The 24,764-nt window shown below is 38.7% G+C and overlaps 1 protein-coding gene across 1 annotated transcript in view; it reads left to right on the top strand.

Moving 5' to 3' along the window:
• Positions 1-24,764, top strand: part of DOK6 (docking protein 6) — a 364,941-nt gene that overhangs the window by 192,093 nt on the left and 148,084 nt on the right. The window contains exon 4 of the mRNA XM_058691841.1: positions 11,478-11,597. Coding sequence (XP_058547824.1) covers positions 11,478-11,597 — 120 coding nt within the window. The remainder of the gene's footprint in view (positions 1-11,477; positions 11,598-24,764) is intronic.

The raw sequence follows: 24,764 nt of genomic DNA, 5'->3' as shown, positions 1-24,764 counted from the left end.
TAGCACTACTAACTTCTCACACACCTGCACAAACACTAATACCCTATCTTTATGCCACTCTAACCAGTTATCAAACAAAATTCTTGATCTCACTTCCCCCTTCAGCTACTACGCCATTTCTCGTCTTCCCTTTATAAAAAACAAACCCAAACTCTGTGAATAGAGTTCTATATCCACCTGTGCTCTGACTCCAGTCTGTGTCCCCTCTCTTCTATTTTTTCTTGTACCTATTCAGCAATCTTTTCTATCGGTCTAACAGGAACGCTTCTTGTTAAGGTAATCAATGCCCTCCACATTGGTAAATCTTGTGCTCAGTTTTTAAACTTCATTTTATTTGAGTTTTGCTAGTATTTATAACAGCTGGCCATGTGATACCTTATTGTGGTTTTGACTTGCATTTCTCTTATGGGAAGTGATGTGGAGCACCGTTTCATGTACCCACGGGCTTGTAGGATGTCTTCTTTGGAAAAATGCCCATTCAGGTCCTTTGCTCATCTTTTGATTGGGTTATTTGTTTGGCTGCTCTTGATTTGTATGAGTTCCCTGGATATTTTGGCTATTAACCCCTTATAGGATAGGTGGTTGGTGAATATTTTTTTCCCATTCCATAGGTTACCTTTTCATTTTGTTGACGGTTTTGTTTGCTGTTCAGAAGCTTTTTAATTTGACGTAATTCCACTTGTTTATTTATCTTTTGTTGCCTGTGCTTTTGATGTCAAATCCAGAAAATCATTGCCAAAACCAATGTCAAGGAGCTTACCCTCTATGTTTTCTTCTAGGTGCTTCATGGTCTCAGGCTTTACATTCCAATGGAATTGGAATCCATTTGGAATTGAATTCTGTGTGCAGTGTAAGATTCGGATCCATTTTCATTGTTTGCATGTGGATAACCAGTTTTCCTAACACCATTTATTGAAGAGACTATCTTTTCCCCATTGTATATTTTTGGCACCTTTGTAGAAAACTAATTGGCCATATATGCAATTGGCAAGAGATAACAAATGCTGGCTGGCCAGGATGTGGAGCAAAGGGAACCTTTGTATACTGTTGGTGGGAATGTAAACTGGTACAGCCACTATGGAAAACAGTATGAAGGTTCCTCAAGACATTAAAAGTAGAACTACCATATGATCCAGCAATTTCACTTCTGGTTATATATCTAAAGGAAAAGAAATCATTATCTTGAAGACATAGCTATACTCCCGTGTTCACTGCGATGTTACTCATAATAACCAAGATATGGAAAAAACTTAAGTGTCCATCAAGGGATTAATGGATAAAGGAAATGTGACACAGGCACACACACACACACACACACACACACACACACACACACAGTGGAGTATTATTTGGCCTTAAAAAAGAAGCAAATCATGCCATTTGCGACAACATGCATGAACTTTGAGGGTATTGTGCTAAATGAAATCAGACAAAGAAAGACATATACCACATGGCATAATTATATGTGGAATTAAAAACAAATAAAAGTCAAGTTCTCATAGAAATAAAGTGGAACAGGGGCGCCTGGGTGGCGCAGTCGGTTAAGCGTCTGACTTCAGCCAGGTCACGATCTCGCGGTCCGTGAGTTCGAGCCCCGCGTCAGGCTCTGGGCTGATGGCTCGGAGCCTGGAGCCTGTGTCTCCCTCTCTCTCTGCCCCTCCCCCGTTCATGCTCTGTCTCTCTCTGTCCCAAAAATAAATAAAAAACGTTGAAAAAAAAAAGAAATAAAGTGGAACAGTGGTTGTGAAGGGTTGGGGAGTGGGAGAAATGAGAAGGTTGGTTAAAAGGGTACAAATTTTCAGTTACAAGATAAATAAGTTCTGGGGATCTAATGTACAACATGGTGACCATAGTTGATAATACCATATTGTATATTTGAAATTCTTTGACAGAATAGAACTTCAGTGTGCTTACACACACACAAAATTAAATATATTAATTAAAAAGGATGGATACATTAATTAACTTGATTGTGGGGATCTTTTCACAATGTAGACACATATCAAAAGATCGTGTTGCATGCTTTACATATATTGCAATTTTATTTGTCAGTTATACCTCAATAAAGCTAAAAACACAACAAAATTAAAAAGTCCTTGGCTTCTTGAAACCCTTTTTGTCCTTGCTTCGGCATATTATGCTATTTTCCATTTCTTCTTCCTTAAATGTCTGTTACTTCTAACCCTCCTTCTCTCCTCTTATCCCAGATCTCTCATTGTGGGAGAGCCCAGGTCTTAGTCCTTAAGTGGCTTCTTGTTTTGTCTGTCCAAACAAGACAGTTGTTGGTCTCACATGGGCATATGGCTTTAAGTAATATCTACATGCTTTTCAGTCCACATTTATACGTCCGATCTGAACTCCATTCTGAACGCCGGGGCTGTATATCCAGCCACCCACTCATCTATCCACTTCTATATCTTATAAGCATCTCAACTTATTTCTACAACTGAGCCCTTGCTTTCTTCCAAATGTGCCTCTCCCACAATCTTTGCTGTTTCACCAGAAGACAGCTCCATTCTCCCCGTTGCATAGGCAAAAAAAAAATGTTGTGTTCATTTTAATTTCTCCCTTTCCCTCATACTCCAACTTCTGCAAACTTGCAAACATCATAGGTTCTCATGAATAAGTCCTAAATCTACACAGTCCTCATCCCCCCCCCCCCCCCCACCGTGTCCACTCTCTTGGAACACTGGTGTTCCTTTGCCTGTTATCCATGGCCCCTATTTCTCTCTGATTCTTTTTACCCCTTTCTTTATGACGGTTATATTCTCTAACTCTGGTCAACACCTCCAAATAAATTCTTATTTGAGTCTCTTCTCCCTTAAGTATTCTGTCTTTTGTTTTTCACCTGTGAGTTAGTGCTTCTTCCACATCTTTTCTAGATTCATTCCACTCTTTATTTCTCTTATCTTTTATTCATTTCTATGCTTTGTTTTTGAATTTCTAATTCAAGCTGATTTTTTGTAGCTACAAATGCTTGTTTGAATATATTCCATTTTTTTGGAGTGTATACCCACAGTTTTCTTCTGTGTGTGAGGTGAGAGGTGCTTTTCCTAACGTGACTGCAACTTGTGTGAATTTTCATGTCTCAAAATCTGCAGTCCTTCTCCATGGACTTATGTCCTTTGCTGGTTCTTAGGACTGGGTGTTTTTTAACAGTCTTGGTTTAATTCAACTCTTCTCTGTTAGTCCAGGCAGGTTTCAAGGATTTTGCTTGTTTGCTTTGGTGAAGGAGGAGGGATTGTGAGTTCTCTGAGGTGGTGACAACTTTTTGTCTTACAAGACCCGACATTTTCTACTTAACTTCTTTTTCTCTTAACTACCCAGTTGCCAAACGATACTTTCTCTTTACTTTTACCTTTGTTCTTCCTCAGAAGCTGTGAAACTGGAAGACTGTCCCTGAAAATTACTCTGATCCCTCTCAACCCAGTGTGTGCCCTGAACTCATGTTTGCCTTCTGTGTGGCCTCTGTTCCCTTACCTCATACACCCTTTCACGTCCCTTCCCTGTAGATCAGGTACCCATCAACCCAGTCCTCTCTCAGTGTCTGTGGATCCAAAGTGGATCTCCTCTCTCTGGTGGTGGCTCCAAGTCTCCCTTGGACCCTCTTGATGATTTGCCCTGCTGCCTTCTTGCTTAGTTCTTGTGGTATCTCTGTTCTATGTCTTGAGACTTCTTTACCCCAATTTTAATAATCAAGAAATCCTCAATTTCCTAAGCTTCAAGAAGATTTAATCACAATGTGTTCCTTCCATTTGTGTGTGTGTGTGTGTGTGTGTGTGTGTGTGTGTGTGTGTTTCTCATTTTTTATGGCTAAAATCCTGTTCAATTAATTTGTCTGCTTGAAGGTGTTCTTAATAGAGAGAAATAGACTGTTTGGACTTTGTATTGGTTTTGGTGTTCAATGGCTAACATAGCAAATCACCACACACAGCAGCTTAAAACAGTACAAATGTACCATCTTACATTTCTGAAGAGCAGAAGTGCAACACACTCTCACTTGGCAAAACGTAAGGTGTCAGCAAGGCTGTGTTCCTTTCTAGAAGCTCTGGGGATGACTCCACTTGTAGGCTCATTGAGATTACTGGCCAAATTCAGTTCCACACTCAGTATGAGCTATTGCCAAATGCTTTTGTAATAAATTTGGCTGTGTAGATAGAAAGTTTTAGATCCCTATGTGAGTTTAGACTGTAGTCTTAGAAAACCATGGCACTGGCAACATTTCCATCTTCTAGCACATAGCTCTCCTCTTTCTTGTTTTGCTTACCCCTCCCAAACACCTCAGGATTGTTGCATAGAAGGGAATTACTTTTAGGCCTTATGAGAACATGAGTATAATGAAAGCTCTCGACAGCATCTCTCCCTCAAAAAGTTCTCTGCTTCCTAATTGTTCTTGTGAGAAGCTTAAAGTGTGTGCATCGAATACTCTCTTGGTATCCATGAAGATTTCTGCAGATTGGAAAGTATTCCATCCTGATGCTGGCTTTCCATCCCAGAAATGCACTTATTCCTAAGCTGGCCTTCAGTGTTGTTGCAAAAGATCCTTTCTAATCTTGCTTTCTCCGAATGTTTAACATCCTGTTTCCATCTTTACAACGCACACACACACGCACACGGTATATCGTCATTTTCAGACTATTTGTGAGTCTCAATTTCCGTTCTTTCTTATTTTCTCTGAATTATGGCATTTACTGGCTTCCATATTAAACCATTTTGCAACAACTTCCTGCCAGGCTAAAAAGCAGCCCATTTGGTGATTCTGCCATTTGCCACTATTTGTCATTTGTTACTTTGAAGGATAGGCAGGAGCAATTTTCTGTTTGGTAGCATCTGAAAGTCTCACCTGACTCCCCCCAGTTCACAAAAGGAGAGAAATAGCTATTCTGAATTCAGAAATCTGATGTATCAAAATGCTGTTAACCTAAGGAAAGTAAGGAGCACCTGGGTGGCTCAGTCGGTTGGGCATCAGACTCTTGGTTTGGGCTCAGGTTCTCGCGGTTCGTAAGTTTGAGCTCCGCATCGGGCTCTGCACTGACAGTGTGGAGCCTGCTTCGGATTCTCTTTCTCTGCCCCTCCTCTGCTCATTCTCTCTCTCTTTCTCTCTCTCTCACTCTCTTTCTCTTTTTCTCTCAAAGTAAATAATAAAATAAAACTTTTAAAAATTTGAAGGAAAATAAGTTACGATTGTGTGCATCAAAGATGGAATAAACAGGCAATAATTCCTTTTCTTTGGTTCTAAGTTGACCTTTACTAAGATAAATCTAAAAATTTGATCAAGTGTTTATCACATACAGAATCAGAGGACTTTATACAAGACTGCCATTTTGACATAAATACCACTAATACAGTAAAAGAAAAAGACAGCCTAATAAAATAAGACACATTTTGAATGGGACATATTTTAGAATTATTGAAGTTCAATAGAGAACCATATTTGGTATCTCTCCCTTCTCCTCCCTAATCAAAGATGTCTTTTTTATCTAGATTAGCCAGCTGTGAATAACAAAAGTTATAATCTTCACTTAAGTGGTGATGAATAGAGACTTCAGAATAAGCAGCAAATGACTACTGCCCAAATTATCTGCTGCATTTGGTTCTAGAATTTGTCTGAAATTTCTGGGAATTAACTGCAAATCACATCTATTTACTTATTCCACATTTGTTAATTGGTTTCCATACCCAGGTGTCGTGCCAGGATCTAGAGGGACTGAATCAATGTCTCCCACATTCCAATATCTTAAATATGCTAATTGGGAAAGGCAGACGGATGAGTCATGATATACAGGGGCTATGGGGAAAGTATGTCCAGAGTGCAAATATAGAGGAAGGGTGCCCAATCCAAACATGGATCCGAAGGGGCTAAGCTGAGGATCTCAGATTTGAAACAAGTTTTAAAAGATTATTGGGTGTGAGGGAATGCGGAATGGGGCAAACGAGGCCCCTTCGGGGAAAGGAAATACACGCAGTTTCTACTCAGAAAAAGAACACTAGAAGGTTCTTCAGTCTTGAAACCAATCCATCCTAGCAATCTGACTTCAATGAATCAAGCTCTTTACTGTGACCTGAAAACAGAGACACATATTTGTTGAAACAAGTGTTTAGATTTTAACCGGTTTCTTGTCTTCCTATTACAGAAAAAGTGAAAGGAAAAGTCCATAAAATATCAACAAGGCCAGTTAAGTAACAAGTAGGTGCCAATTTCCAAGAATGAAAATCCTCAACAAAACTTTGTATATCTTAATAGGTCTATAAATTTCCTATAGCAGTACAAGAGATCTTTGTATTCCTTAAGCACAAGTCTGCATGGGGAGACGTTTTTCTTCGCTTTCAACCAAAGCGTGTAAAAAAATAAAAAAAAGACTTTAATAAATAAAATAAAAACTTCAATAAATTTTAATAAAAAAGGACTTTAATAAAGAAAATAATAAAAACTACAATAAATTTTTATAAATATAAAAACAACATTTATCACCAATCACAGCAAATCTGCACAGAAGATAAGCACTGGCTATACTTAAGAATTGCTAGTTTTGGTGAAGACATGAGGATTATTTTACCTACGTTTTTCCAAGAATATTAAAAGCTAACCCAGTGAGAACTACCTGCAGTGGTTTATTATTTCCACACAAAACTAGCCTTGCCTTCTTATAGTAAATTAACATGAAACTGATTTGGTGTTATTTTTAAGTTTCATTTTGTTTAGTGCTGTATGATTTTGGCTGATGGCCATTTTCCACATATGTGATGGAAATTTTTTCACTGTTTTCAAATACAGTCTATTTTGGATCATTTAACTTTCATGTCATTATCCTAAGGCTCAAATTTAAGGAAATTAATAAAGCTGGCTCTTAATCATTTATTCAGTAGGTAGGCATTAATTAAGGGTCTGCTTTGGTAAGACCACTTCTGATTCAAAGGGATACACAGCTATTCTGTCCCCAAAATTCTGGAGGAGGCACGGAAAGATACTTGGGGAAGGGCCATCCGCCCTTGACTGTATTTCCATTTTGCACTTTCCCTGATCTTTTCCCTGCCATCAGTAAACTCATTTGTCTCATAACTCACTCATTTAGTTCAGTCTCCCTTCTCCATTTGACTGGTTACCCCCAAACATCTTTCTGTTTTTTCTTTTGGAAGTTACCTAATTTCGTTTCACTAATGGGAAATCTCCATTTCATGAATCATAATGAAAAAATGATTTGGGTGTCAGTTCTAGAGGAAAAGTTACTTACCTGAATTAAAAATGTGAGCATAGCTGCAAGCTGTCTGAAAAAGACATTGTCTGGAACAAACATTTCTCTCATGAAGAGAAAACATAGAAAAGATTGTAAAACATTTCTGTGCCTTTATTCCTTTATAAAGAAACTTAATTATTTACACACTATGGGCAGGTGGAAGTTTGGAAGATGAAACGGAAGACAAAAGGCCATGAGTCTGTGGGAAAATAAATATTTTAAAAGGCAGCGGGTTCAGATTATTGCATTTGTAATTAATCGCCTCTGTTCCACAAAAATAAAATAGAGGACGGTAAAAAATGGAAGATAATTCAGAGGAAAACACTAGTTAAATAATAATGGGATGAAATAAACTAACACACCGTAAAAGATTAAAGGACGTCAATACATAGTTTTCCTAAGGACAAACAAATAAAAAGTATAGGTGTAATTATTTGAGAGGTGACTATCAAAAACAGATTAAAAAAATAATAAAGGCTTGTATAATACTTAAATTCAACTTATCTGGAGCAAAACTATTAGATCAAGTGTGCAGACTCTAAGGCTTAATACGTTTGAGATAAAGGTTTGGGGCTGATCTAATTGAACTAAATAGCACAGTAGTCCCCCCCAACAATCCATTGGGGGGAGTACATCATGCACTCACAGATACCCCACACTGGCAAACACACATTCACACATATATCGTCACACACACACTGACATGCACACACGCCCTCCCCTTCTTTGTGCTAGCCCTGCAGGTCCCTGATCAGATTATTGCCAAGTTGCTCAGCCTTTGCCACAGCTCTTGGGTCCTACGGGCCAAGCCAGCAGCCCTGCGGGGCACCACGTACTGGATGCACCTGCCCCCCGACTTCCAGACTCTAGAATCACACACAACAGAGACTGTGTTTTTCATGCAACCCCAGCACCGTGCCGGGCTTCTAGTGAGTTCATAGTAAATGTCTGTTAGAAAAAAAAGTGAACTTTTCCTGATACCTGAATTTCAAGGGTGTCTCTCTCTCTCTCTCTCCTTCCTTCTCCCTCTCTGTTTCTCTCTTTCTGAAATGGTTTATAGTTGTTTTTAATGTGATATGTACTCTATTACTTTTACTGTTTCTACTCCTATATGCTACTACACTATTAAAATGCTGAAGCAGGGGCGCCTGGGTGGCTCAGTTGGTTGAGCGTCAACTTTGGCTCAGGTCATGATCTCGTGGTCTGTGAGTTCAAGCCCCATGTTGGACTCTGTGCTGACAGCTCGGAGCCTGGAACCTGCTTCAGATTCTGTGTCTCCCTCTCTCCCTGCCCCTCCCCTGCTCACACTCTGTCTCTCTCTCTCAAAAATAAACATTACAAAAAAAATTTTTTTAATAAAATAAAATGCTGAAGCATTGCAATTCTTAGGATTCAACACAAAAGACATCTTTACCTGCTGGCAGAAGCCCATGAATGCCTCCCATTTCTGTCCTGCAAGACCTCCCTGGTTCTTACAGAGATGCCACATTGAGTTCTACTTGAGAGAAGAGTTTTAGCTTCATAGAAGCCCTTTACTCTATGGTTGTTTTCTTTGTCTTATTACATCCTAGGACAAAAAAAAAAAAGCTAACAGAAATGAATAACACATTTCTTTAACCTCTGGGCATGCACTGACTTAGTATTTAAAGGGAACACTGGCACAAAGGTGTTTGTCATATTTAACATTTTTATTTTTATCCCAAACAGCATACTAGGTATCCTCAACTCCATCTGTGGAGTACCGGAGATAGGATCAGGTAGAATCATGCCGATGTTAATTGCATGTGATTTTACTGATGAATTAAAATTGTGGAGTCCTGGGATATATTCAAGATATAAAAGTGTAAAAAGGGAAAGAAAATAGTCCTATTGTCTCCCTTAACAGAAATGTTAAGGATTTCTAGAGACATAGAGAAATTGGCTTAAGATTTTGGTTTGTTGTTAGAAAAGTTTTCAAAACATTTATAAACTTTACAAATCAAATCTCATCTGTCTGATGAAAATCATTTCCAGTACATGCTGTTGCTGCTTCTGTAATTTTTTTTTCAGGAATGCTGGCAATTCCCTCACTAGAAAAAAAAACTTTGTTTTTGGAAAGCTATGAACCTCAGCAAGTGCCCTTTTTTTTTTTTTTTTTATTAGCGCCCTTGTGACTGGGAAGGATTATTTTCTAGGTTCCTGAGGAGATGCCTAAACAGCAAGACCCAGCCTCTGAATTCCACCTGAGCAAGAGGTCAGGGTCACAAGAGGATCTACTTCCTCTGTGACTTAGTAGATGGCATGTAGAACTGCTGAGAGGATGGTCCCTGACATATGCAAAGCATACCTTATGTAAAGGAAACACCTGGGGTGTCTGCGTGGCTCAGGGGGTTAAGCGTCCCGACTCTTGATTTCAGCTCAGGTCATGATCTTACAGCTTCATGAGTTCAAGCCCCACATCAGGCTCCACACTGACAGTGCAGAGCCTGCTTGGGATATTCTCTCTCCCTCTCTCTCTCTGCCCCTCCCCCTGTCTTCTCTCTCTTTCTCCCAGAATAAATACACTTAAAAAAAAATAAAAAAAGAAAACACCTTTCATGACTAGAGCATGGGAACTGTTATTTTCATCAGAACGGTACCCTGTGCAAGACTACATGCTCTTTTTATTTTCTAACAATATTTTGTGGTCTTGATAAAGCTAAAACTAAATGACAAATTTGGCCTGACATCTCATTGATCAAACCTGTTTGTGATGCTAAGGCAGAGTGACTAAGCACAGGAAGGAAACATCACCCAGGTTTGATGGTGTTGACCGTTGAGCACAGCAGTTGGTATTCAAACCCCTGGAGTCAAGAAAACCTGTCACAGGTAACTTTTTATGGGGAGTTTAAAATGCCAAGGCAAAGGTTGGAATGTCATCTGTGGAGACTAACAGATTTGAAGGCAATCTATATTAAACTGCTCTAGTGCAGATTTATGCTACATGGAAAAGTCAAAAATTTCTCCAGGCAGGTGTCGATGGAAAGTTCCCACCCAATTTCTGTGCAGCGATTTTGGGGCTTGGCCCCAAATTTTAAATCTCATAGCCATTCTCAAGTTCTTCATATTATAGTATCTACAAGATCCGGGCTTCAGTTCTATCTTGGTGCCAACCAGTGATATGGGACCCAGGTGTGACACTAACCCTTACCCACCTCACCCACACAGGGCTTATATAAGAATCAAATTCACTGATGTTTGTGAAAGTGTTAGATACTATAAGATTCTGTGTAGGTGTAAGATGTTCTAATGTTTCAAGCAAAGAAGAAGCTTGCAAATATAAAGAAGTTGGAAGATAACCAATATCTTAGATAAATTGGAGTTTTCCAAAAGGGAAAGTTATTTTGAATATCCTATCCCATTTTTATTTCAAAGATGGACAGTTTTTGATGTTTACAAAAGAGAAGCTTTCACATTCTTGTGCTGATCTTTGATTCATTGCAGTTCAGAATGAAGGATCAGACCTTCAACCCATACAGATCTAAGTCACTTTCAGGAAAGCATCTTCTTGTTTATTTTAATCTGACATTTTTCAAAGATTCATTTATATATTTTTATTTTATATTTAATTAAGTTTTCTAAGTACTCCCCCTCCAAAAACTAAATCAATCTTAAAGATAAATATCCTATGATTTCACTCATATGTGGAATTTAAGAAACAAAACAGATGAACATAAGGGAAGGGAAGGAAAAATAAGATAACAACAGACAGGGAGGCAAACCGTAAGAGACTCTTAAACACAGAGAACAAACTTGAGGGCTGCTGGAGGGGAGCAGAGTGGGGGAATGGGCTAAATGGGGGATGGACATTAAGGAAGGCACTTGTTGGGATGAGCCCTGGAGGTTATATATAAGTAATGAATCACTAAATTCTACTCCTGAAACCATTACTGCACTGTATGTTAACTAGCTTAGATTTTAATAAAATTGATATATATACATATGTATATATATGCTAGACAATAAATATTCTGACTGTTATTTATAAGTAAGAGAAAGTACATTGAAATAATTTAAAATCACTTTATAATGTTGTCATGTCAGCCCATGGGAAATAACTGTGGGGATTTTTTTTTTCACTCCTTGAATATAGCTTTTGTTTTGCTTTCTTAAGGCAGAGTTTGAACTCTTCCCACCTACCCAGGGAAATGGTTCAGGAAATAGCCTTCTTGTGTCGTCCCTGTGAAGCGCTCTCTGACTTTGATGGTGTGTGCTCATTTTCAGAGCTGGAGGCTGAAGAATGGTGCAAACATCTCTGCATGGAGTGTCTGGGGACACGGCTGAACGACATCAGCCTTGGGGAGCCCGATCTTCTGGCAGCTGGAGTACAGAGAGAGCAGAATGGTAAGTGTGAGTGGCCTTCCGTTATTTAAAGTGCACTCATGGTTGTCAAGCTCTGAGACTGGAAGGGGCCTCAGGAATCTTTCAGACCAATCATTATTCGAGGAAAGGACACTGATCCATCCGAGCTGGTAAGAGGCTTTCCCAAGTTGCCTGGCAACTGGGAGAAAATACTAAGGCACAACCCAGGCGTCCTGACTTGTGGCTCTGTGCCATTGTGATGTATCGAAATAAGTAACTAAAAAATAACTCAATATATATTAGCTTTTGAATGTACAACATTTCCATATTATCTCCTCTGAGAGTCGTTGTAGGTTTTGAGTCTGTTAACAAATGGGTTTATCTTGCTACTTATCAATAGATTGTAGGGACTTTGGCTAACACCATGTCTTAGCTGAGGCTGCCATAGACTGGGTGGCTTCAACGACAGGAATTAATTAGAGTTCTGGAGGCTAGAAATCCAAGATGAGGGGTCAGTTTCCTGTGAGGATCCTATGTTAGACTTGCAGACAGCCATCTTCTTGCTGTGCCCCCTTATGGCTAAGGGGGAGAGAAAGAGAAAGGTCTCTCAGGACTTTCCTTATCAGGGTACTAATCTCATCGTGGGGGGCTCCTTCATGAGCTCATCTAAACTTAATTACTTCTAAAGATTCCGTCTCTAAATACTCTCATCTTGGAGGTTAGAGCTTCAACAGGAATTTTAGGGACGCACAATTCAGTCCATAGCATACTGAAAATGTGTAGGTACAGTGGATGAAATATGAGGCATTACAAAATTGAGGTTTATGTGATACACATTGCTTACTTAACTACACTGTTCTCTAACCTAACAGGCATTTCTTGATGTCTCTTAAGAATCTATACTGCATGTTCTTTTTTTTTAATGCTGTATTTATTTTTGAGAGAGGTTGGGGGAGGGGCAGAGGAAGAGGGGAACAGAGGATCCGAACCGGGCCTTGTGCTGACAGCAGCGAGCCTGACCCAGGGCTCGAACTTACAAACCGTGAAATCATGACCCAAGCCAAAGTCGGCGCTCAACCAACTGACCCAACCAGGTGCCCCTGCATGTTCTTGACTACCACCTCTAAATAATGAAATTGGGATAATGTAATGTTCTCCTCTTCCTCATTTCTAAAAATAATTATAATCATCACTAGATGACCTCATAGTGTGAAAATAGAAACTTTTCGATGTTGCTAATTTTTGATAGTGTTTTTGAAAAAGCTTGAGAGACTTGGTGAAATGTGACACTAATTATTAAAAAGAAATTCTGTAGAGGCACCTGGGTGGCTCAGTCGGTTGAGCATCTGACTCTTGATTTCGGCTCAGGTCATGATCTCGTGTTTGTGAGATCAAGCGCCGTGTCAGACTCTGCGGGCTTTCCCTCTCTCTCTGCCCCTCCCACCCAAAATAAATAAAGAAACCTTAGAAAAAAGAAATTCTGGAATGATCTGTGGTTTATAAATTAGGTAGCACAGGTACAAGTGCACAGGATAGCACTTAGTGATCGTGATCTTATGACTGATAATATGCTCACAGCCATCACTGTCTTTGCAGCCCATTAAAAACCATTATTTATTGTTTGTTGCTAACCTGAAAAGATGGATTTCTCCTGTTAATTGGCCAAGAACATATGTGGGCACGACACTTTTGCCTGTGCTGGTGGTTTTCAGGAAGCTACAGAGGCGTTTCTGCAGCCCCTCTTCCAGCTTCCAATTCATGTTGCAGTTTCTCTCCCACACTATCTTGGATTTATTTCGTCTCCCTGATCGGTTTGCTGAGAGCTTGAGCTACATCCACAACATCCACACTGTGCTACTTAAAGCATGGTGTTCATCCACCATTTAAGGAAAGAAAGAAAAAATTCTTACTAATAGACATTCATCAAGTACTACATAAAGGAACTATGGAGAAAGCGACTAAATTAGGCCCTGTGGGTGGGAGCACCACTGATGGTTCATTTCGTGTGAGTTGCATGCTTTTACTTTAAAGATTTGGGGTTGGGGGCGCCTGGGTGGCTCAGCGGGTCAAGCATCCGACTTCGGCTCAGGTCACGATCTCGCGGTCCGTGAGTTCGAGCCCCGCGTCGGGCTCTGGGCTGGTGGCTCGGAGCCTGGAGCCTGCTTCTGATTCTGTGTCTCCCTCTCTCTCTGCCCCTCCCCCATTCATGCTCTGTCTCTCTCTGTCTCAAAAATAAATAAAACGTTAAAAAAAAATTTTAAATAAAGATTTGGGGTTGTATATGGTTTCCATTGGGGATAATGGATATGTGCTTCTTTGGCTTATTATGATTTTATTGTTAATTTCATGATAATGTCAGAGTAATTTGCAGAGAGATATAGCACAAGCAGTCACAGCTTTCCAAGTGTACTTCTCAGGCCATGGTGGAATGCGGGCTACACCCTTTACTGAGCTCAGATAGATTACTGACACTTCTGATTTTAGTTTCCTAATGAGTGAAAATGAAATCATGATGGTTTAAGGAGGTGATGTGAAATAAAGACTAACTCTCATTCTTAATCCGATTTTAAAGAGGCACAAGTATTTTTAAGTACAAGTAAAAACAAAGAAATCAAAAAGAATTCCTGTGTTTACTGAAGAATTGAAATTATAATAACATTCAATGCCTTAAGTGGGTTTCTTAGTTTTATTTTGTTCAATAAGCCGAACTTCATACAAAGGGAAACACGTGCTTTTAAAAATACATTTTAGAAATTTATAAGCAATTATTTAGTTAGAGAGGGTAGTATTTGGTTCTTTTAAATGACCTCCTAAGTACGTGATACCCTATAAAGAAATCGGCAATCTTCCTTAAGCGCACACACACACACACACACACACACACACACACATTCTCATGGTCACTGAGACTCTTTAGGGTTCAATGCTAAAAGGAAGCTTCATGGATGGAAAGGTCTTCTTTTTCTAGAAATCACCTTCCACGTGGATGACTTTCTTTTTGAGTCCCAAGGCCATAGACATGGCCACTGCTCTAGGCTCAAGTCTGCATGTCCTTCCTTTAAAGTGTCTCAAGTTTAGATAATACCACCTTTCCTCTGTTCTTGGCCCATTGAGGGCTAGCTAAAACTTTTTTAAATAGTCATTCATACCACAAGAGAAGATGAAAAGCATAAATCTTGACAGAATATCAGGATTACAGGCTCTACTATTGCTAGCTCAAAAAATTCCAGGAGACACACATGCATACACACACATACACACACACTTGCTGCCTGGGAGAGAAACACACACACACACACACACACGCACACACGCACACACACACAGATTGACAGTTCGTTACTTGAATACCCTGATTTTCTCACTTCCTAATCAACAGACTTTCCTACAAATATGATAATATGCTAATTCCATTTTAGGATCCCCTTGAAATAAATACCAGTAGTTGTCATGGTAAAGACAAAGAATGCTCCTCAGCCAACTTCAACCCCCTCCCTTGGGCCCCAAGATTATTCAGGACACACGTATTCTTAAGACAATGCATGTGTTTATTTCACTATGTGTGGGGAAGTATTTATTGTTTTAGGTAGCTAATAAAGTCTTTTTAAAATAATCTTTTTTAAAACTGCCCTTTCAGGGGGTGTCTCAGTGGCTCAGTTGATTAAGCGTCTGACTTAGGCTCAGGTCATCATCTCATGGTTTATGAGTTGGAGCCCCGCATTGAGCCCTGCGCTGACAGCACAGAGCCTGCTTCTGATCCTCTGTCCCTGCTCTGTCTCTGCCCCTCCGGGCTCATTCTCATCCTCTCTCTCTCTCTCTCTCTAAACAAACAAACAAACAAACAAACATAAAACAAATAAAATAAAAATGTCCCTTCAGGGCACCTGGTTGGCTCAGTCGATAAGCATCTGACTCTAGATTTCAGCTCAGATCATGATCTCACAGATTGTGACTTTGAGCCCCATGTTGGGCTCTGTGCTGACAGCGTGGAGACTGCTTGGGATTCTCTCTCTCTCTCTCTCTCTCTCTCTCTCTCTCTTTCTTTCTCTCTCTCTCCCTTTCTCACTCTCTGGCCACCCCTCTCCCCTGCTTGCTTGCACACACATGCTGTCTCTCTCTCTCAAAATAAATAAGCTTAAAAAAAATGTCCTTTCATGGTTTACAATCCCTATTCCAGACTCTTCAAGCATTTAACACTTCCTAAAATAAACAAAATTTTCTTCCTTTCCTAATACATGTTTGAGGACATTAATATGTACAGATTTGAACGATTTGTCATTAAAGATTTAGGTTTTCTTCCTAAGGCATTTTAGTACTAAATTATACAATTTATTTTTCATCAGAGACATCATTTTACTATTTTATCAATGATGTGCTTGGATTTAACTTGAAATGTCTCCAAAGAGATGAGATACATATGCCTCCAGAATTGATGTCAGAAATGACATTATTGTGGCCGGTGGTGATCCTGTGGTATCCTATCATCAAGGAAAGATTCACTCCTCAGTCTTGACCACAGCATTTTTCTTTTGATACTCATAACTGCTTCTTCTCCTCTAATGTTTTTCTGACTTTTCACACAGCACGGCCTTATTTACTCTGAGACTAGCTAAGAATAAACATTTGTGCAAATAATTTTTAAAGGTGTAATGTGTGTTGAGGAGATAAAAGTGGTTATTGATTAAATTCTTTGCTATAATCATCTTTATCTAGTGCTGTCAGCTGTTTTCATATCGACTCAGAATCCCACGTGGTGTAGGGGAAAGTAAACACACACACACACACACACACACACTCACTCATTCTCAGATTTCAGATAACACTGCCTCAAGAAAGTCCATATTAAGTAGACATTTTGAGCCTTAAATTCTTATGACTTCTAGAATCTTCGTGTCTTTTGGTTCTATTTAAGATTGCCTACACTGACCTTAGAATGTATGGTGTTAGAATAATGGTTATTTATAAAGGATTCGCTATACATAATAGCAATTCTAGAAGACAGATGTTATGTATTAATCCTTTATAGCAGAAGCAAGCATCATAAACAGGAAGCAACTCACTTGTGGGAAATTCCTGCTGTTGTTGTTGAAAGTGGACTCAGAGGGTATGTCCCATTTGCTATTGAGGCAAGAGATCGCCATCAGGAACAAAATGGAAGAGCGACCTTAGACTTTGCCATCTATTAATGTGGAGTCAGATCTGAAGGTTTGATTTTATGTAGAAACTAGGGTTCCTGCTTACGAATGGACCAGAATTGGTACAAACTTTTACTTTTAGCCTAAGAATATGTAGCAAAGCAGTATTCCAGTGTTGTTGCTAAATTATTTACCTGGGTTGCCATAGTGACTGTGCTTCTTATATTCCACTCAGACATGCTTGTATGTCAGTCAGTCGTTCAGTATTCACCCACCAGACATTTCGGAGGCTATGAAATGCAAGAACCAAGCTGAGGAAATGTAGAATTATATAAAATATGGTCATTACTTTTAAGAAGCTTGCAGAGTAGTGAGGGGGGACAAACCTATAAACAAGGTGCATCGATCATTGTTTTTCAAAATAATACTGTGTTACTGGCTGCGCAGAATCTCAATAGCATGGACCTGGAAGTGTGTCTTTATCGTTCACGTACAGGTGGGTTGGCTAGGATTGTGCTGACTTAGGCGGGCTGCTGCTGAGGTCGGTTCCAGGCTTCACGCGGTGTCCATGTCTTTTCCATATGTCTCTTATCCTCCTTACACTAATGGCGACCCAAGGCACGTTCTCAAGACAAAAAACAATAGGGCAAGAAAGAAAGCCGAAAGCTGCCACATGAATTAAGCCTCTGAACGTGTCATGTCCACGGATATTCCACTGGCCAGAGCAAGTCCTGTGGCTCAACCCAAGTCAGGAGGCCAGCAGGACACTCCACCTGCGATGCCGTTCCATGAGTTAGAACCTACGATCTAATATGGAGAGGAAGTGAACTGAGAAAAAAATTATCCAATCTTCCACCTGAAGTATAGTAAGTACATGCTAAAATAAAAATAAAAGGAAAATGCTGTGGTATAGGTATGATCATACCTTCTTTTTTTTTAACTAATTTTTTATACCCCCAGACAAGCTTTATCAACCAGGCAAGTCTGAAATTCTTAATGCCCATCAATCATTAAATTGTATTTATTTACAATTTAATTACAATTACTTACAATTACAAATTACAATTACTTACAATTACAATTACTTACAATTACAAACAAATATTTGTAAGTATTTGTAAGTATAATTTGTAAGTATTTGAGAGTATAATTATTTGTAATTACAAATAATAATAATTACAATTATTTACAATTTAATTGTAAACAATTTAATTACAATTAATTAATTTACAATTAATTACAATTACAATTTACAAATTGTAAATATTTATTTACAGGACTTTTCTCATGTGGAAAAAGACCAGTTAATGACAAAGCAATGACCACAGTAACAATACACTTCTCCCTATTTTAAGAGTCTTTCCCCAATTTTTCAGAAGTTATCTGGGGGGTGCCTGGGTGGCTCAGTGGGTTGAGCGACTGACTTCGGCTCAGGTCATAATCTCGCAGTCTGTGAGTTCGAGCCCCACGTCGGGCTCTGTGCTGACAGCTCAGAGCCTGGAGCCTGCTTGGGATTCTGTGTCTCCCTCTCTCTTTCTGCCCCTCTGTTGCTCATGCTCTGTCTCTCTCTGTCTTAGAAATAAATAAACATTAAAAAAAATTTTTTTAAGTGATCTGGAATATCATATTCACTCTTATACATATTATTTATAACCAGCAATGAAAAGTTTTCCAAGTTTATTTTATTTTATTTTTTTGTCCATAGAATAACCCTGAGCAAAACCAACTTTTGCATGGGGAAAAGAACCTAGACATACTTATGTTTGAACTTCTAAAATGCCATCCACATACCCTAGTATTTCCCAAAATGAGTTCCAGGAAATTCTACTACTATATAACACTGTGGTGGATTGAATTGCCCTCTCCCCTAAATAAGATATATCGAAGTCCTAGCCCTCAGTACCTTATAACGTGACCTTATTAGGAACAGGGACTTTACAAAGATAACCGAACTCAGCTGAGGTCATTAAAATAAACCCTAATCCCATAGGACCTACGATATATCCTTATAAAAAGATGAAATTTGGACGAGGACAGATGTGCACAGAGGGAAGATGATGCGAAGACACAAGAAGACAGTCATGTAACCGGCATGATGCATCCACAAGCCAAGGGAGGTCAAAGATTGCCACAAAACACCAGGAGCTGGAAGTGAGAAGGATTCTCCCCACTAGAGCTGCCAACACCTTGATTTCAGATTTATAGCCTCCACAACTATGAGATATTAAATTTACGTCTTAAGCCACCCAGTTTCTGGTACTTTGCTACGGCAGCCCAGGGAAACTAATACCAAGTCTGTATGACGTTCACAATATACATTCACGGAGCAAAGCTTGAGATGCTCTATAATAAAGATCTTGTTTGACTTTGTATATTGTAACATTTCCCAAGCTTGGTTTACCTATGTGTCTCTTTCTACGTGTAACATGTGGAACTTACAATCAATGAAAAACATTTGAAAATGCCAGTATAGCCAGCAGAGGTGACTATCGATCTATAACTGAAAGGCGAATGTGATGGGAAGAGCCACCCCAGAAGGGATAAGACGACATTCCTGAATGCGATACCAAATCCGTCAGCGGCCACACTGTTTGCCTAGCCTCGTGCTGCATTGCTTTAATTTCACTATTGGATGGATAGAGACACTGTATATAATTAACAAGCCTGGTTACAACTACCACTTTCCCCATTTGGCGGTCCTCGACGTGCACTACAAGGGAATAAAGGCCAACGCCATATGTGTTTCTGCCTCGTTTTGCAATAAGTGCTTCAGGGGAACTAAGGATGCTCTATGGTGCTTCTGCACCACATTGCCTCAGCACAATGATCCATTTGTCAGATCATAACCACGTCATTGCAAAGTGAGATGCTTGCTCTATGGAGACACCAAGATAGTTCTGTCCTGTTTCCTAGGCCCTGGAAACATTCCCTGTACACACAGAGAACAAAGATGCAAATTTCAAAAACATTTGTAGTTACATGACAGAGGAAGCTTTTGAGGGGAGAATGATGAGTCCAGAATTACTGGTATCTCCCAGCCGCAGGCCAGAAGAAAATAAGTTTTGTGACTTTGAAAATAAGTTTTATGGTGAGGAAGAAGTAAATGCCTTGCCTGCCCCCTTTCCCTGGGAGTGTGGGTGGACAGAGATACATGTTTATGTCTCCTCATACCAATTGGATATTTCTTCAAGAGTAAATGCTAGGATTTGATTTTCCATATTAGGCTTCATGAGAAGCATGGGAAGAATAGTGGGGAGATGTCAGCAGAGCCCAGAGAGGTGTAAGAAGACAGAGAGAGTCTTGTCTCAAAACTCATTGTGGCCTGGAGGGGTGCCCAAGTTCCCACGGGCCCACACTGGACTTCTGACAGGATCTGGGAGCAGAAGATGCCATATCACAGGAAAGCAGAGTGATGGGACTTCACGCGCATGTGGATATATACAAACCAGATAAGGGGACTCCCATTTCCTCTGTGGACTCCTGTGACTGTCAATCCAGCCTAGATGAAGAGGCAAGGACACTCCAAGATTGAACTTTGACCACAGATTAGATTAAATGAATCTTCCTTTGACAGGAAACAAACACAAACGTACACACCCAAAAGAAAAGAAAACCTTGATTTACTCAGCCTTGAGTAAATCAAGGTTTTCACTTTTTGATAGAGTCAAGTTTTAATGAACCATTTCTTTTTCCTGTCACAGTAAAACAAAGTAGCATAGAGTGTGAAAGTCCAACATGGAACCTGATCAACAAAAGTGGCCAAGAAAATTCAGTGTATCATTGAGTTCTATTCCACTTCTAAGTTCTGGGGCCAGGATCAAGTTACAGAAAGTCTCTAAATCTCAGCTTCCTACTCTTGAAAATGATCATGATAGTATGTGTCTCATAGGATTGTTGTGAGGGTTAAGTAAAACCCAGCATGGGAACCAGGTGCTTGGCAGGAAACTCAGTATGTATCTGGGACACCAGTGAGCATCTCCATCACATTCATATCAGGTGGATTGTAAGCAAGAAAATTCTGGGTCCCCACCCATACTGACAAAGGTATGTTGGCCCCATGTCTATATTTTAACAAACTCAGTGACCCTAATGTCCACTAAAATTTGAAAACTTGGGTATAAACTTGACTATAATTAGCTTCAAAAGAATCTGCCAGTGATTTTATGATTTAGTCATTCCTTGCAAAGTTTCAGAATTATTGGAATAAGTTGAATCACAACATCCTTAAATCATCTTCTTAATACCTGCCCACACTGTAATGATAGTCCCTTTTTACTTCATATAAGTTACGTTTGGCTTTTTTTTTTTTTTTTTTTTCTTAATCGGCATCATGTACCTATTTGGGAGACCTCTTTTCATTGTTTTAAATTGTATTAATCTCTGCTCTCAAGCCATAGGAGTTGCTCCACAGTTTAGGGTTTATTTGCAGCTTCTTTTTCAAATCTCTTGAAATGGATATTTGATCATTAATTTTCAGCTTTTTGCTTTCTTAATAGATTTTGTAAAGCTCTACATTTTTCTTTGAGCACAACTTAAAATTCCAGTAGTCACAGTATCTTTCCCAATGCTCAGATTAAAACAGATGTTAAAACTGGAGGGAAAAGTGTTGTGGGAAATGTTTTTAATTTCCATCTGCCATAAGTAAAAAAGTAATATTATCTCTGATTATAGCATTCATAAATAAAATCTAATATATAATTTAAATCTTTGAACATCACTGGATAAAAATATTTTTAAAATAATAAAGGAAATGGTTAGGAACGATACAAAATAAGGCAAGGCCATATAAATAAAGCATTGATAATTTGACAATAAGTTGATAATAAATTTTAACAAGTTATTTTTTATTAAAATGTAGCCTTTTGGGGCATCTGGGTGACTCAGTCAGTTAAGTATCTTACTCTTGATTTCAGCTGTGGTCATGATCTCACAACTCATGAGTTTGAGCCTCACCTTGGGCTCCATGCTGGCAGTGGGGAGCCTGCTTAGGATTCTCTCTCTGTCTCTCTCTCTTCCTCTCTCTCACTGCTCCTTCCTACTCGCTCTCACTCTCTCCCTCTAAAAATAAATAAATAAAAACTTTAACAATAGGGGCACCTGGGTGGCTCAGTTGGTTGATTGTCCGACTTCGGCTCAGGTCATGATCTTGCAGTTGGTGGGTTCAAGCCCCGTTTCCAGCTCTGTGCTGACAGCTCAGAGCTTGGAGCCTGTTTCAGATTCTGTGTCTCCCTTTCTCTCTGCCCCTCCCCCACTCACACCCTCTCTCTCTCTCTCTCTCTTTCTTTGTCTTAAATAAATAAATAAATAAATAAATAAATATTTTTAAAAAATTTTAAAAATAAAATTAGATAAAATGTAGCCTTTCTCATGTTGGGTTAAAAATAATCTAATTTTGGGGCGCCTGGGTGGCGCAGTCGGTTAAGCCTCCGACTTCAGCCAGGTCACGATCTCGCGGTCCGTGAGTTCGAGCCCCGCGTCAGGCTCTGGGCTGATGGCTCGGAGCCTGGAGCCTGTTTCCGATTCTGTGTCTCCCTCTCTCTCTGCCCCTCCCCCGTTCATGCTTTGTCTCTCTCTGTCCCAAAAATAAAAATTAAAAAAAAAAAAAAAAAAAAAAAAAAAAAAAAAAAAATAATCTAATTTTGAACCACTTAACAGAGATTCAAATTACCAAACTGACTCAAGAAAAAATAGAAAATCTAAAGAGCCTTACATCAATTAAAGAATTAAAGTTATTATTATACAACTTCCTATACACAACCCCTAGTCCCACATAGTTGCAATGTTGAAGTCTATTCAGCATTTAAAGGAGAAGAAATACCAGTCCTATGCAGACTTCTTCAGAAAACAGAGGACTGATTATTCCACAACTCATTTTATGAGGCTACTGTAACCCAGATGCTAAAACCAGGCAAAGTCAATATAAGAAAAGAAAATTGCAGACAAGTATCTTTCATGCATATAAGTACAAAACCCTTCTAAAAATTAGAAAAGGAATACTAAAGTGTTATAAGATAATACACTGTGATCAAAACTGGTATGTGCCAGAAATGCAAACATTTCCCAAAATCAATCAATATGTTTCACTATATTAATAAATTATATGATTATTATAATTGATGCTTAAAAAGCATTTGATAAAATACAATATTCATTTGTGAAAACAACTCTCAGAAAATGTAGGAATAGAAGGGGACTTTCTCAAACTGATGAAGGACATCAATGAAATCATTCAGAAAATATAATTTTTAAGATAAAGATATTGAATGCTTTCCTCATAAGATTGAGAATAAGACAAAGATATCCCCTCTCACCAATTGTTTTCAGTATTCTACATATTCTACTTAAAGTTCTGACTTGTGTAATATGACAAGAAAATAAAGTAAAATCATAAAAATTGGCAAAGAATAAGGAGCTAAGGTCGTGTACCTGGAAAATCCTAAGGAATCGATGAGAAAAACAGCTATAACCAAGTGAACTTGGTGATGTTTCAGGATAAAAAATTAATATGCAAAAATTTGTATACATGGGTATATGTATGAATATTACAGAGAGATTATATATGTATGCACCCATATATATTAGTAATGAGCAATTACAAAATGAAAAGAAAAATATCATTTACAGTATCATCAAAAACCATCACATACTCAGAGATAAAATTGGCAAAGTATATAACAGACCTCTACACTGAAAATTAAATATTGCTGGGAGAAATTAAAAGATATCTAAATAAGTGGAATGGTAAACTGTGTTTGTGATTGCAATAGTCAGTATTGTTAAGATGTCAGTTCTCTCCAAATTAGCCTATAGATTTGACACAATGCCAGTAAAAATCCTAGAAGCCAGGCATTTTTCTTAGAACTTGATGGGACAGTTTCAAAATACATTTGGAACAGAAAGGTCTAAGACTAGCCAAACTGTCTTGAAAAGACAAAACCAAGTTGGAATGGATACCCTTTCTAGAAAATTTTGGAATTTACTACAACTGACAGCAATGAAGACAGACAATACACAAAGAAGTCTATGGAACAGAATAGAAAGACAATGATCCATACATATATGAATTAGTAATTTTTTACAAGGACACCAAAGTCCTTTCTCCCAAGCTCATTGCTCATTGCAATGAGAAAAGGAAAATTTCCTTAATAAGTGAAGTGACTGGATATCCCTATGGGAAATCATGAACCTCAACCCCCACCTCACACTATACTCAAATATCAATTTAACATGAATGGAACTTTGAGATAGGCCAACATTTCTTAAATAAAACAACGAAAGCAAACTGTAAAAAGAAATAATTTGGGCTTCATCAAAATTTAAACCTATGGTCACCAAAAAAGCATTATCAAAAAATTTAAAAAGATGGTGCACCTGGGTGGCTCAGTCAGTTAATCATCCCACTCTCCATTTTGACTCAGGTCATGATCTTATGGTTTGTGGGTTCAAGCCATGTGTTGGGCTCTGCACTGATTCTGTGGAACCTGCTTGGGATTCTTTCTCTCTCCCCCTTTCTCTACCCCTCCCTGGTTCACTCTCTCTGTCTCTCTCTCTCTCTTAAAATAAATAAATAAACTCTGAAAATAATTAAAAAGGAAATAATAAAAATGGAAAGCCACGAACTGGGAATAAATTAGTGATATGCTGAAGCTGGGTGTTCCTAGCTCACAAGAACCTACCAGAACAGGCAAAAATAACCTACAGTGTTAGAAATCAGACTGGTGGTAGCTTCTGGGGCATGGCATAAGGAAACATTCTGGAGAGCAGAAAAGTTGTATGCCTTAATGTGCTTTTGTCAAAACTGAAAGGACGTCATAAGTGACATATGAACATTTCATTATGTTTCGGTATACCAGTTAATATAAAAAATAAAATGCTAAAATTGCTACGAAAAATGTAGGAGAATATTGAGTTTCTTCCAATAACACAGGACTTTTTAGAAAACTTAAAGGAAACTACTTTCCACTTTCTGGGCTTACGTAAATATTATAAACAAAATGGATGAAAACCTGAATATGAAGTTGTTGTCGTAAACATGGTAGAGAAAATTTCTAGTATATAGAATCATCTCAACCAA

This window comes from Neofelis nebulosa, chromosome 11 (genome assembly GCF_028018385.1).
Source record: "Neofelis nebulosa isolate mNeoNeb1 chromosome 11, mNeoNeb1.pri, whole genome shotgun sequence".
NCBI classification, from domain to species: Eukaryota; Metazoa; Chordata; class Mammalia; order Carnivora; family Felidae; genus Neofelis; species Neofelis nebulosa.
Note: the sequence above shows the minus strand (reverse complement) of the source record. Positions and strands in the feature narration are given on the sequence as shown.